Below are 13,122 nucleotides of genomic sequence, written 5' to 3'. Positions count from 1 at the left end.
TGTTTGGAAATAAAATTCATGGCTTAAAGCAGACTGTGGACAGAATGTGGATCAGCACAGGCCTGTCCAGCCCTGGACTGGAGGCAGGCTGGGGGGGGGGGGGGGGTAGGTAGGGGGGTGGGAAAGAGCTCATTTGAATTCCTAGCCAGGACTCCTCACTTCTCATTATTCTAGAGTGAGATGTTTCCAAACCACAACTTGCACTGCCCTGTGCTCTTGTGTTTTCCTGTCATTATAATTATCCTAGTTTGCTCTTCAAATCCATTATGCTGGGTTCTCCAGAAGGCCACCTTAGTGCTGCATGAAAGTAAAACACGGCCCTACTGTGTCTCAGGCCGAAAGGGAGAGACAGTAAAGGTTTAGGTTTGCACCCAAAAATTAAAGGGTTGAAACTACCATCTGTACAATTCAAGCTGAAACCCCTACTTTGCCTCAATTATTTGGAGAAGGCAGGTGATTTTGTTTATTTGCCCAAAGTATCCAGCTTCCAAGATCTGCTTCACTTTGCAGTCAATGGGATAATTTTGCCAGTTCTCCTATACCACATGTAAGGGGCAAGAGAAAAAGATGGAGGAAGGGGGACAAGATTAGGGAGAATAAGAAGGGTCAGGTATCAGGCCAAGGACTGATCAGAGAGTCTGGCAGAAGGGAAAAGAGAAAAATTAGAAAGGGGTGAGCAAGAAGACAAACTAGTGGGAGAAGATGGGAGGGAAGAAAACCCCTCACACAAGCAACCTCACCCCAGGGATATGAGGTAGCTACCCTCTGCTTTCTCATTCTATCACCGCAGCCACTGCTCTTTGCCCAACCACTCCCAGGCTAATGCCATGCTGCTGCATGTGTGTGTGTGTGTGTGAGTGTGTGTGTGTGTGTGTGTGTTTAAAGTCACTGGGGCGGGTGCTGTGAAAATCCCAGCAGTGCCAGGTGGACCTCTGCCTGTCTTCCCCACAGGACAACAGCTGCCACTTCCTCTCGCCTGGCTGAGAGGGGGTGAGGGGATCTGGCTGGGAGGAGGGGTGGGTCTGGATTGGTGCCCACCCTTCAGAGCCCGGCCTCTCCCCCTTCCGGAGTTCCACACAGCTTCTGGATACCGATGGAAAGCCTGTGAGAGTTTCCCTACAAGCAGGAGCAGATCCAAGTTCTGTTACCCTAATTTTATTGCTCCTATAGGATAAATAAAGGTAATGGGCTCATTTCTGTAGACAGGGAAAGTGAAACAAACAGCAAGTTAGGGTCAGATGTGGGACTTGCTTTGGGTCTTTGAATTCTCATGACCTTTCCTGGAACAGCTGTGGATCTGGAGGCGGCACGGTACTGACAGAGGTTGGAATCTTTATAGCTCCCAAACCAATGCTTTTAGACAAGCTGGGATGTAGGAGAGGGAGACCTGCTCCGGGGTTGAGAGGCCTCATTAGGTCACTCTATCTCGGGAGCCACTGGCAGTTCCCCCTTTATCTGCAGAATAAGATTCAAATTCTGCAGCCTGATATTCAAGGCCTGCCACAATTTGGCAAACCCATCTTTCGAAATTTGTCTCTGACTTCTCTTCCACCGAGAGCCTCAATTCTAGCCAAGCTGGTTTTGTCTATTTTCTTAAACATACCTTTCATAATCTTATCTCGGTTTAATTATTGACTGTTCCTTGAGATGCATCCCAAGGTCCCAGGATGACCCTCCTCTCACACAGAAAATTTGCTCTGATCTTCCCAATTCAGAGGGATCTTTCTCACCTCTAAATTCCTACAGTTAGGGGCACCTGGGTGGCTCAGTCAGTTGAGCTTCCTACTTGGGCTCAGGTCACAGGCTCACAGTTTCATGAGTTCGAGCCCTGCATCAGGCTCTGCGTTGACAGTAAGGGGACTGCTTCGGGTCCTCTGTCTCCATCTCTCTCTGCCCCCCACCCCCTGCCCGCCCCACTCTCTCAAAAAATAAGTAAACATTTAAAAATAAATTCCTACAGTTACTGTCTTCGAGATGTGTACTTTTCTGCCTTAAATCATTGGTTATTTCTTCACATTTATCATTTTCCACCAGTTTAGACTATCAATCTCCAGAAGACAAGGACCATCTGTTATACTTCTTTTGTACTTCTCACAGGGTGTAGCTTAGTGCCTTGCATATAAGTGATCTTAACTGATTTGATATCTGGGTTAGAAGGCATTCATTCGGCCCCTGGATGACCCCAGTCATGCGTGGGACCCCCAGCAACCTGCAGCATTGGTTGGCAGATGGAGGAACTGACAAGGCAGCTCCTGGACTTCAACCCTGGGGCTGAGGTGAAGTAATGACAAGAAGGTTGAGATGCATGAAGTGATCCCTTTGGGTTCAAGGACAACCCAGGAAGCACCCATGACCTGGTCTGCTTGTTGGAGGAATTTGGGTGGACAGGGCAAACAGTGACATTACTGAGATTGTGGTGAGCTCACTTTGGGCAGAATCTTGGGGTTCCTCTCATCCCAGGGAATCACCGTTGCACCTGCCACTCTAGCCAGCTGTTCTAGAAATGCTTACCACTAAGGAGAGGAGGTAGGAGAGAATGTGTAGAAGACTACAGGCAGAGAGTCATCTTGACAGGAAAAATGACTCAAAGTTATTTCAACGGTGAACTCTCAGTGCCCCTTTTGCTGGCAGAAAAACCCAGCACCACTAAAAGCAAAATCTAACAAAAACATTTCCAAGGTCTGCCTATTTACTGACCCTTTTCAATATATGAGGTATAAGTAATTCTGCCATTGTTAGAAAATCGGATTCACTCATTGGACCAGGGTTTTCTTTTCTATTTTTTTAAGTTTATTTTTTGAAAGTAATCTTTACACCCAATGTGGGTCTTGAACTCATGACCCCAAGATCAAGAGTCACATGCTCTTCTGACTGAGCCAGCCAGGTGCCCCAGACAAGGGTTTCTCAACCTCAGCACTATTTACATTTTGATCTTGATAATTCTTTGTTGTGGGAGCTGTCTTGTGCAACCGTGGATGTTTAGAGGCATCCCCTGGCCTCTTACCCACTAGATGCCAGTAGCCCCTTCCGGTTGTGATGATCAAACATGTCCCCAGAAATGACCAAATTACCTTCCCCTCGTTGAGAACTACTAAATTGGACATATGACCTTGAGCAAACTACTCTTTCTCTCTCAAACTTAGTTTCTTCATCTCTAGGGGAATTCTCGTGGATGTAAAGCCCAGAGTACTGAGGCAATGAATTCCACAAATCTCAGGCTGAGGGAGCAGATGAAACCATGACAAGGATGTCAGTGTGGAAGCAGCAGGGCTATGGATCAGCACCTCGAGGACAGGATTTTAAAGACCGGGCCTCTAGAACTACAGTCTGGAACCTGAAGGCCCATCATACATTTACCCCCTTTCCGAAGCCTTTGTAACATATGCTTATATGTGTGTCTTTCCTGCTGCATTATAAATGTAATCTGGGCTGGAGCTGTTTTATTTACCTTTGTATTGCCCCAACATTTGTCATAGTGCTTTTCAGAGGGTATTTAACAACTAAAAACTAAGTTCAAAAAATCTTAAGGTAATCCACACAGGGCCTAATAATAGAAAGCTTCATGAAGATGAAGCTTAAGTCAGGTGTCAGAGGGGGCTCTACACTGGCAGAGCGGGGATGGGGGGAGGTCACTTGGATCATTTGGGGAATATAAGGGGCTTTGCCAATATGGAGTTGGGGAAAAAGTGAGTCGGTGTAGAACCTAGGAGATAATATCCAGTTATAATTGTTTATACACTGTGTAATGGTTGAAAGTCATGTTCATGATGACCATCTCACTTTATTCTTGTAGTCTTATGAGGCAAGAAAGGTATTAGTCTCATTTTATAGATGAGGAGGCAGAAATTCCGTAGGTTATCTATATCAGGTACCGAAGTCTCTCCTCTACAATGTGCTGTTCCATTTCTGTAACTGTGTGTGCAGAGATGAGTGGTGATAGGTGGGTAATGAATGAAGGAAGAAGAAGACCAAGGGCCATGACAAGCCCTTTCCTCTTCTCAGGGAAGCTGCAGCCTTGAGCAAATAGGGAACAGGAGGCACGCTTTGAGGTGGGGACCACAGCAGCAGACTTCCTCACAACAAAGATATGAGTCAGCCAGTCTCAGGAGCCACCCTGCATGGCTCCCACTTGGTGCTGGCTTGTAGACCCAGACTGAAGGATACAGGCGAGGCACCTGCCTGTGTAGGCTTTTCCTTCACTCACTTGGCTATGCACACTTCCCTGGGGAGGTCTTCCAAGCAGAGGCTTCTTAAACAGGAACTCTGGGTTGAGTCTTCACATGAGCTAGCTCAGTGGAGGTGATGGGGGCAAGAGTGGGAGGAGGAGAGGAACAGTATCAGGGGTAAAGGAGGTGGCATGAACAAGGACAAGGAGGTGGAGGGTGACACAAAGGGGGAAACAGTTGGGGATGGGTATGCAGTTGGAGACATGGCAGGGGTCAGGTCATGGAGAGCCTTCTGTCTGTCCTATGAGACACAGAGCCTTACTGGAGATGGAGAGCATGTGGTGTCCAGGAAAGGGGGGAGTCTGAGGAGGGGCAGAGATAGGGATGGAAGGGACAGGTTCTTAGTGTTAGATAAGACTGTCAGGACTGTGGGACTGATGGACTCATGCTCCTATTAAGTACTCACCATGTGCCAGGCACTAAGCTACAAGCTCTTGATATACATCTTAATGAATTCTAATACTGCCGTGAGGTATATAAAGTATTACCCCTATTAATAGATGAAAAATTGAAGCTGATAGTGTTTTAGCAAACTTAGATTGGAGATACACAGCCTGTAAGCAGCAAAGCAAGGATTCAGCCAGGATTTCTGGTCTCTTTTACTCAAAAGCCTTGCTCTTACCCACCTTGCAACCACAGGTGGGGTCAGGGAGAATGAGGGGTCTAGGATCACCTGTGACAGAGGAAACAGAGACAGACAATACAGGAGGAGAAGCAAGTTGTGGGGAGGATGGGTTCAGTTTTGGACTTCAGTTCATGCTTCCAGGAAGAGCAAGGCTAGGGGGAACATGAACAAACAATGCCAGTACCCCGACACCTCCAGTACTCTGCACCACCCCCAAATTACCCATTGGCCTTGGAACACTCAGGGGTCTGTATTCTGACTCCTCCATCCCATTCTTCCTACTAGGAGGCCCACAACCCAGACAACATCCTACAGGGAGGCAAGGCTGAGAGGCATGTGGAAGTCAAGGACAGTGGCTGGCAGGCTCTAGAGGGCTAACTCTTTAGTTCTGATGAAGGGGCAGGTATTGACGAAAAGAGGAGTCCGGCCCTTTCCCAGCATGACAAACTACATTGAGAGTCTGATTCTCTGGACTCAGATGGCCCATACTTCCTCAAGTCCAACTCAACCTGTGTAACCCAACTTGACAAGCCTGAGGCTTCAGGGTCAGTGTGCTTCAGTTTCCAGGAGTGCTCTGACTCTGACAGGGCCTGAAGTTACAGGTGAGGGAGCTGGTGTGACAGTGTGATTGTGACTGGTGGGAAGGTGATGATGGGGACTGTGGGGAGTCCACAACGAGGTCTCTGATTCTCAACCCAGCACTCTAGAGGGAGGCCCTTGAGTGCATGTGTGGCCTCCTGGGCCACGGTGAGTGGGATGAGTGGCAGACCCTCTGTTCTCTGAGGGTTAGGAACAAGCAGCACCTTGTTCCTCAGAAACACAACAGTGTTTTCCTCCTTACCTTTCCGTAGAGAGGGATCTATGGACCAGAGAAAACATCAAAGAAAGCCCAAGAACGTAGGGCCTTTTGGCAGGGAGCTGGAACTAAGTGTTCTGATGACAGCAGAAAGGAAGGGACCAGACAGCAATGTCCCTATCCTCCCACCCACCCAACCCCCTCAGTCCAGGGGCTCTTCAAACTCAGGGGACGTGCCCTCCTCCCAGACTGGTCTTTATCTAGAAATTTCTGGCCTCTTCTCACCTTTGGGCTGTCTTTGGCTCCAGGCAAGAATTCCTGCTCCTGTCCCACTGGTCTTCCAGCTCCTGCCCTTTCTCCAGAGCAGTCAGAGAATTGTGCTTCAGCCTGTTCCTTCTGTCCCCTTTGCATTTTTTTTACCGGAAAGGTTGACCAGAGCCAGGGATGATTGGGAAGAGTCACTCACCCAAGGACCAGTTGGACCTCTTCTTCTGTAAGTGTTACAGCTCATGGACTGGCTGAGGCTGGGACCCCGAGGTGGACCAAGGGAGTGGGGGGAATGGCTAATATAAGGTGGACAACCAGCAAGTGTCTCCTCTCTCTGGGGCATGAGGATTTGGGCTAGGTGATATTTGAGATACAGTACAGCTCTTAGGGTATAGGGGAAGGCTGCGGGGACACTGGAGACTGTGGGAAGGGGCAGACAGCCACTCTAGGCCCACCTCTGCCTCCAACCACCTTAACTCTACCAGCAGGAGGAATGGCAGTAGCTGTGGCCTGGCTTGTGGTTCTCCAGCTTGCTTTCGGTCCAGCTCTGGTTGTGGACATCAAGATGCAGATTGCCATCAAGGACTTCCACATGTTACACGTCGATTATCCCAGGGTGCACTACCCAAAGGGCTTCCAGGGCTACTGTAATGGTCTCATGGCCTATGTACGGGGCAGAAAGCAGAAGAGCTGGTATTGCCCGCAAATCCATTATATGGTGCATGCCCCCTGGAGAGAAGTCCAGAAGTTCTGCAAGTACAGTGAGAGTTTCTGTGAGAATTACAACGAATACTGTACATTCACAGAGGACTCCTTCCCCATCACGATCTGTTCTCTGGCCCCTAATCAGCCGCCCACCAGCTGCCACTACAACAGCACCCTAACCAACCAAAGGCTCTACCTGCTCTGTTCCGGAAAGCGTGATGCGGAACCGATAGATATCATTGGTGTCTACTAGGAAAGGGAGGCTTTCGATTTGAACCACCCCCTACTGCCACCATACACCAGCCTGTTCCCATTCCCAAACCTCTGATTTCTGATACAAGGCTTCCTCCCTGACTTCAAAGGCAGGCAGGGCCCCCTCCCAAGAGACCAGGGAAGTAGGACCAATGTCCAGAGCTTCAGTCATCATGCAAATTCATACTGCCTTGTAGACCCTTTCCAACTTGTTTACCTCCTCTTTTCCCCCGTCATCTTCCTTCTCCCACAGACAGCCTTACCCACCCAAGAAGCTGACTGTGTCCAGTTGGCAGTGATGGTCCTTCCACTGGGCCAGATCCTGAATCCTGGATGGAGGCCCAGAGCCTCAGCTCACACCATGACAACAGGCACCCAGCTCCATGTCTCAACTCCCCATCCCCACTACCCTTCTCTCCTCAGCTGTCCCCATCTCCCTTATGATTCTCTCCACTCACTCACCTACATGGTAGGTACCTCTAGCTAGAGGTCCTCCCCAAGACCCTTAGAGTCTTTCTAGCCTCACTTCTCCAGAATGCCCCTCAGTCCCCAGTCTGTTCTTCTCTACGAAATCATTGCTCTTCTCTCCATGTAACCTGTTCTTTCTTCTCTCCTTCTACCACAGAGCCCAGGGTAGTTTCTCCCCTACACTCCCCTCCTTTAGTCTCCCTGTATTCCTCTCTCTGACTTCTTTTCCTTCCATTCTTCTCACTGTGGCTCACTGGAGTTTCAAATGATCTTCTCTGACCTGTTACCCCCAAGATGACTGCATCCCTTTCCTTCCCAAAGGTCTTCCTGACAACCCGCCCCCCCTCCAGTTACAGGATCTGCCACTGACAAGACAGGTGTGAGGTGAGCCTCGCTGTGGTCACAGAAGGTTTTAAAACCACACCTTGAGTTATAGAAGATATAACCACTGGATGAAACTGGGTGAAGGATATGTGGGACCCCTCTGTACTATTTTTGCAAACTTCCTGTGAATCTATAATTATTCCAAAATAAAAATATAAAAATATATCTGAAGCCATTCTGATTTCATTCCTTTTTCTTCGGCACACAAGCACTCCTGCTCTGGGAGTCCTGGAGGCACTCACCTCTGGCCATCTTCCTGGGCTACCCTTAGCAGTCAGTGGGATTTTCTGTTCCATGTCTCCAACACCACCTGGGCTGCAACAGGGGAGGGAGGTGGAGGGACAGAGAGGGGTCTAACAAGTGGTGTCTGGGTCATACTAGGTCCAATCGGGAATTGCTACTTCCCTTTGGGAGATAAGAAGGGTGGATACCAGAAATGTATGAGTGCAAGGAGCAAATGCTTTTGCCTCCACATCTGGTTTATCTCTTATCCCCAAATATATTCCTCAGCTCTGTTCTTAGACGCAGTTGTAGAGGGGAATGCTAACCTAGGGCTGGGAGGCATGAGGTTAACTAGAGAAAGGGTGCAGAACTCAAAACCCTGACTCCTGGGGTCTTCTCTTCTCTCTCTCTGCACCAGTGGGTCTATCTATCCCTCTCCCTGAAGGAAAGACAGAGCTCATTGGCTGATGCACACACAGATGTTTATTGTTCCCTACGCTCCTCCGTGGTGTGTAAGATGCTGGGTCGAGGACTAACTGACCCTAGTTGTTGAGGCTACTTCTCATTTGCTGCTCTTCTTATCATAGGTGCCAGCACCCTTATAGCCACTCACATAGCCTGACTTGTCGGTCATCTCTTCCCGTCCTGCGATGCCTTTGCCTTTGCCACTCTCGTCAAAGCGCTCCTTGTGGGTGCCGGTGTACTTGCTGGTGTCTGTCAGCCGGCTCACTCCACCCACTGTTGTTGCCTCCTGCAAGCCAGAGGATGATGGGTCTGATCCTTCTCTCTTCCCCTTTGCTGTCACACCCCTTCTCTAAAGATGGACTTTGGTTCTACTAGGACCCAGTGCTCTATTCTACTGTTGGCATGGGGCTGCTTTCTTTAGGGCCCAGATGCAGCCATGGGTAGGAACGTGGCAAGAGCCATCCACTCACGAGGGTGGAGGAGTCTGGTGTCTGGGAATGAATGGGGTGTGTATGGAGTTTTCTGCTTCCAGAGGAGCTATTTTGACCAGGCTGCAGCCAGAGGACTTCAACCCCAGACCCAATATGCAAGGTCCCTCCAAGTGGGAGGGCCCTATTTGAAACCTAGAATAGAAGGGGCTTTAAATAGAGAGGGGACAGGGGGCACCTGGGTGGCTCAGTCCATTAAGCGTCCTATTTTGGCTCAGGTCATGATCTCACGGTTTGTGAGTTAGAGCCCTGCATTGGACTCTGTGCTGAGAGCTCAGAGCCTGGAGCCTGCTTTGGATTCTGTATCTCCCTCTCTCTGTGCCCCTCCCCTATCATAGTCTCTCTCTCTCTCTCTCTCTCTCTCTCTCTCTCTTTCAAAATTAAATAAACATAAACAGAGAGGGGACAAATAGAGAACAGACGGTGGGTGGGAGGCAGGAGGGCAGATATTATATCTTATACAAGAGTGGGAGGAGGAGTGGGGATCAGATACCAAGTCTTTTGCACTCAGTGTACCCCCAGAGCCCTCTGGACACTTGGAAACAAGGCTTAACTTTATTATTAAAATAGATGTGGACCCTTCTCTCAGCCACAGTCTCTTCATCCCTGAAATTACTAGATGATCTCTAAAGTCTGTTCCAATCCCAACAGTGCCCCAGAGACTTTCTGCCTTGTCTCCCTACAGTATTACTAACGACAGAGGTTAGGGACATTGGAAGGGGGAAGGGAGATAGGAGCAGCAGGGATTTAGAGAAGTAGAGTCAAGGGTTAGGGATGAAGAATGTCACTCACAGTAACACCAGTGGTAGCTGGATCCTTGCCTTCCATGAGTTTATAAATGTTTTCCAGAACTTCATCTGGCTTCTTGTCTTTGAATCGTTTCTGGCCCAGCTCCTTCATTGCTTCCTGGAACTGCTGAAATGTGATGGTTCGGACATTCTTGGCTCTGGTCAGTCAGACAGAAATCCAGGAACTCTGGAACATGAATTCATAACCTTCCAAGGCCCAACCCTTCCCTGACTGAGATTTGGTCTCTTGACACTGAGGGTCCTGGGACAGGGAACAGCACAGGACCAGGTACCCAGCAGGTGCTCAGTAGACCCATTATTGTGTCCTCCCACATGAACCTTTCTAGGTCCCACTGCCTTGTGTGCCTGGCCCCCATCTCTGGCCCCTTACTTGACTTTGCTGAATACGATGTCCACATCAGTGGAGGTGACTATCTTGCCATCCATGATGCCACAGTCTTTGCATAGCTTGGAGAAGTTCTTATTGTTCATTTCAGTGCCACTGCTTGATGATTCTCCAAAGACAGCAAACCGCTGGAACGTTTTCTCTGCTTCTGATGCCATGATCAACTGGAGGTGGGGGAGGGCCGCAGGGAGGAAGACTTGGGGGTGAGGGAGGAGGAGAAGGGATGACTGAGGAGTAATGAGGATGGGTGTTAGTCAACAAAATAAGAATCAGCAACAGGAACAAAGTCCCTCCTCCCTGTTCTTCTCTTTCCTTTCCCCCCATCGCTCCCATCCCCCCTACTGTTCCCAGCACCAGGGATACTAGTATGGATCCTACATACTGAATAATCACCACTACCACCCAAGTCTTCACCACTTTTGTGCACCTGAGAGTAGCTGGATGGTGTCTGCCCCTTCTCAGCCTTTGTTTATAAGTGTGTGCAGATATGTGGGAGCCAGCTGGTTGGGGAGACTATGTGGCAATGGGGAAATAGGAGAGGAGAGGGAAGCTTCTATGACCTCAGCAGTGTTCATGTGACATCAGCTTGAAGCTATAGCCTGTCTTGGGAGAGGGGTCCTTCATTTCCCCACTTTGCATTGAGCAAGTTGCCACCCTTCTGATCTTTCCAGCTGATCAAACTTCCCTGATCATTCCCCCCAGCCTGACCCAGTCCTCTGGGTCCTGGTCAGATTGGTTTATGGTCTGTCGCACAGTGCTGAGAGGGGCCCAGGGAAGAGGTTAATGGAAACAGGTTGGCATCAGTCCAGCAGTGCCCTCCTTTCTAGTCTCAAGTCCAAGTTAGTGACCAACATGGAGAATCCCAGTGGCTTTGACACACCAACCTCAGTAGGAACTTTAATGTTTTTTTAATGTTTATTTTTTGAGAGGTGGGGAGGGGCAGAGAGAGAGGGAGACACAGAATCTGAAGCAGGCTCCAGAGTCTGAGCTGTCAGCACAGAGCCCGACACGGGACTTGAACTCACAAACTGTGAGATCATGACCTGAACTGAAGTCAGACTCTTAACTGAGCCACCCAGGCGCCCCCACAAAACTATTTTTTATCCATTAATCCTGCTCAAGAATGCTCTAAGGATCTTCAGTGACAAGACAAAAAAAACAAAAACAAAAACAAAAACTGTCAAGGACTTTCACACTTGGCCCATGCTTTTATCAAACATCACCTACCTCTCATCAATATTATTCTTCATCTGGGGGCCATAATGACTTTAGAGGCTAGCTACCTCATGGTTGAAAGAGAATAGCCTTGGAGTGGGATGAATCTGGGTGGGGATTTGAGTCCTAGATTTGTCATTTACAGCACTGGTTGGTTGGCCTTGGGCAAATCACTGAAGCTTCTGTTTCAGAAATGTCTGAGCTGCAGTTCCTCACCTGTACTGTGTAACAATAAAACTTACCTTATAGTATTGTGGGATGATATATGGAAAGTACCTTGCACCTACTAGCTACTATTCAATTCTTCCGAGTAACTTGTGTATTTCTTCTCCCAAGCTTTCCCTCTTGCTCTTTTCTTCCTGGACAGAACGTTCCTTTCTCCCACTCAAATACCCTGTGGTTGTACTCCTCATGGGTGGTACACTCTAGGAAACAACAACAAAAACCCTTTTCCTCTGAATTATAGCAAAATAATGGTTCTTAGTCTGTGGGCTGCAGTCTCCTGGGGAGAGGATTTCTGATTTATTGCAAGGGACCCTGGGATTTATATGTACAGAAAATATTGTCAACTGAATAAATAGCACACTTTGCACATGTAGATATCACTACATACATAGGTATTAGGAATATCAGAATTCCGTACAAACGGCGGAGACTGACTGGCTTGGTCTGTGCAGCACGCATGTGACTCTTGATGTTGGGGTTGTAAGTTCTTTGTAGTTTGAGCCCCACATTCGGTGTAGAGGGTACTTAAAAATAAAATCTTAAAAAAACAACCTTACTTAAAAGTATTGTTGAGGGGCGCCTGGGTGGCTCAGTCGGTTGAGCGTCCGACTTCGGCTCAGGTCACGATCTCATGGTCCGTGAGTTCGAGCCCCGCGTCAGGCTCTGGGCTGATGGCTCAGAGCCTGGAGCCTGCTTCTGATTCTGTGTCTCCCTCTCTCTCTGCCCCTCCCCCATTCATGCTCTATCTCTCTCTGTCACAAAAATAAATAAATGTTAAAAAAAATTTATTTAAAAAAATAAAAGTATTGTTGAATTCATGGTTTGTCTCCGTCAAGGGATACTAAAACCATCAAGCGGTAATGGAAATCTCTCATCTCCCACTTGAGAAGAATGGGAAACACTTGGCACAGGATTTTTTGTCTAAACAATTAATCTTCTATAGACATCATTTTTCTTAACTTTCTGTCTTTATTCCTTCTTCCACCTACTTCATCATATGCTTCTAGAACGGATATGACCACCCTTCACACTTCTTTGAATTGCATCTATACAGTGGCTGGCACACAGCAGGCTCGCAAAACTGTTGCTTAACTGAAGGTACAGTTTGAAGCTGCTTCTGGCCCAAGAGAAGGGAGTTAGAGATTACTCTGGTTGGGCGACTTATGGCTGGGCTGGGACCTACCCTGACAAAGGGAACCCTACCTTAGGGCAGAACCAGCCTCATTTCTGCCTGCAGGAGCTGAGACCCCTAGGCCCCGGAAGCAAACAGATCCCAGTGGAAATTTCCCACCTCCTGCCCGCCCCACGCCCCTGCGTAGGCCCCTTATCAGGTTCCCCCTGAGTCATCCTGACCCAGAGACGAATTTAGATGCTGGAACCTCCAGGTCCTTCCCTCCCCCACTCCAAGACAGACTACTTTGTACACATCAGAGAACACTGCAGGCGGAAGCTCTAGGCATTCTTTCTTCCCCAGCTCCTGGGGGGCTGGTAAGACCTCTCTCCTGCCCTACACAGCTCTGTCTATGATCCTAAGGCCAGCAAGCTTTTCCTTGTCCAGGAGAGTGTTAAACTGGCGTTCAGAGGGGAGAG

General features: G+C 48.6%; 3 protein-coding genes and 1 long non-coding RNA gene across 9 annotated transcripts in view; 3 read left to right on the top strand and 1 right to left on the bottom strand.

Annotated features, from left to right (window-relative positions):
• NDRG2 (NDRG family member 2) overlaps positions 1 to 13,122 on the top strand; it is an 80,528-nt gene that overhangs the window by 56,945 nt on the left and 10,461 nt on the right. The window contains exon 1 of one of the 2 annotated variants that reach the window (XM_058738429.1): positions 12,996 to 13,020. The exons of the other annotated variant lie outside the window; for it this stretch is intronic. The gene's annotated coding sequence lies outside the window, so the exon portion shown is untranslated. Of the gene's footprint in view, positions 1 to 12,995; positions 13,021 to 13,122 lie in introns of those variants that run through there. 2 annotated transcript variants of the gene reach the window in all.
• Positions 1,003 to 3,434, top strand: LOC131516875 (uncharacterized). Its single transcript, XR_009264281.1, has 2 exons — positions 1,003 to 1,181; positions 3,159 to 3,434. It is a non-coding gene; the product is annotated as an uncharacterized LOC131516875 (long non-coding RNA).
• Positions 6,352 to 7,813, top strand: RNASE13 (ribonuclease A family member 13 (inactive)). The gene has a single exon (XM_058738441.1). It carries the CDS (start codon positions 6,408 to 6,410, stop codon positions 6,870 to 6,872), a length of 465 nt encoding a protein of 154 aa, XP_058594424.1. The 5' UTR covers positions 6,352 to 6,407; the 3' UTR covers positions 6,873 to 7,813.
• Positions 8,411 to 11,711, bottom strand: TPPP2 (tubulin polymerization promoting protein family member 2). Of its 5 annotated transcripts, none has more exons than XM_058738440.1 (4): positions 10,520 to 10,635; positions 10,078 to 10,319; positions 9,691 to 9,844; positions 8,411 to 8,696 (listed from the first exon to the last, which is right to left on the bottom strand). In XM_058738440.1, the coding sequence occupies exons 2-4, from the start codon at positions 10,248 to 10,250 to the stop codon at positions 8,508 to 8,510; spliced, it is 516 nt and encodes a 171-aa protein (XP_058594423.1). In that variant the 5' UTR covers positions 10,251 to 10,319; positions 10,520 to 10,635; the 3' UTR covers positions 8,411 to 8,507. The 5 variants fall into 5 exon arrangements, with proteins under 5 accessions (XP_058594423.1, XP_058594422.1, XP_058594421.1 ...); XM_058738439.1 differs by lacking the exons at positions 8,411 to 8,696; positions 10,520 to 10,635 and adding exons at positions 8,720 to 9,033; positions 11,550 to 11,711; XM_058738438.1 differs by lacking the exon at positions 8,411 to 8,696 and adding an exon at positions 8,720 to 9,033 and having other exon boundaries at positions 10,475 to 10,646.

The sequence above is a fragment of the Neofelis nebulosa genome, chromosome 7, assembly GCF_028018385.1.
Source record: "Neofelis nebulosa isolate mNeoNeb1 chromosome 7, mNeoNeb1.pri, whole genome shotgun sequence".
NCBI classification, from domain to species: domain Eukaryota; kingdom Metazoa; phylum Chordata; class Mammalia; order Carnivora; family Felidae; genus Neofelis; species Neofelis nebulosa.
This window is presented reverse-complemented; position numbering and strand designations above follow the sequence as displayed.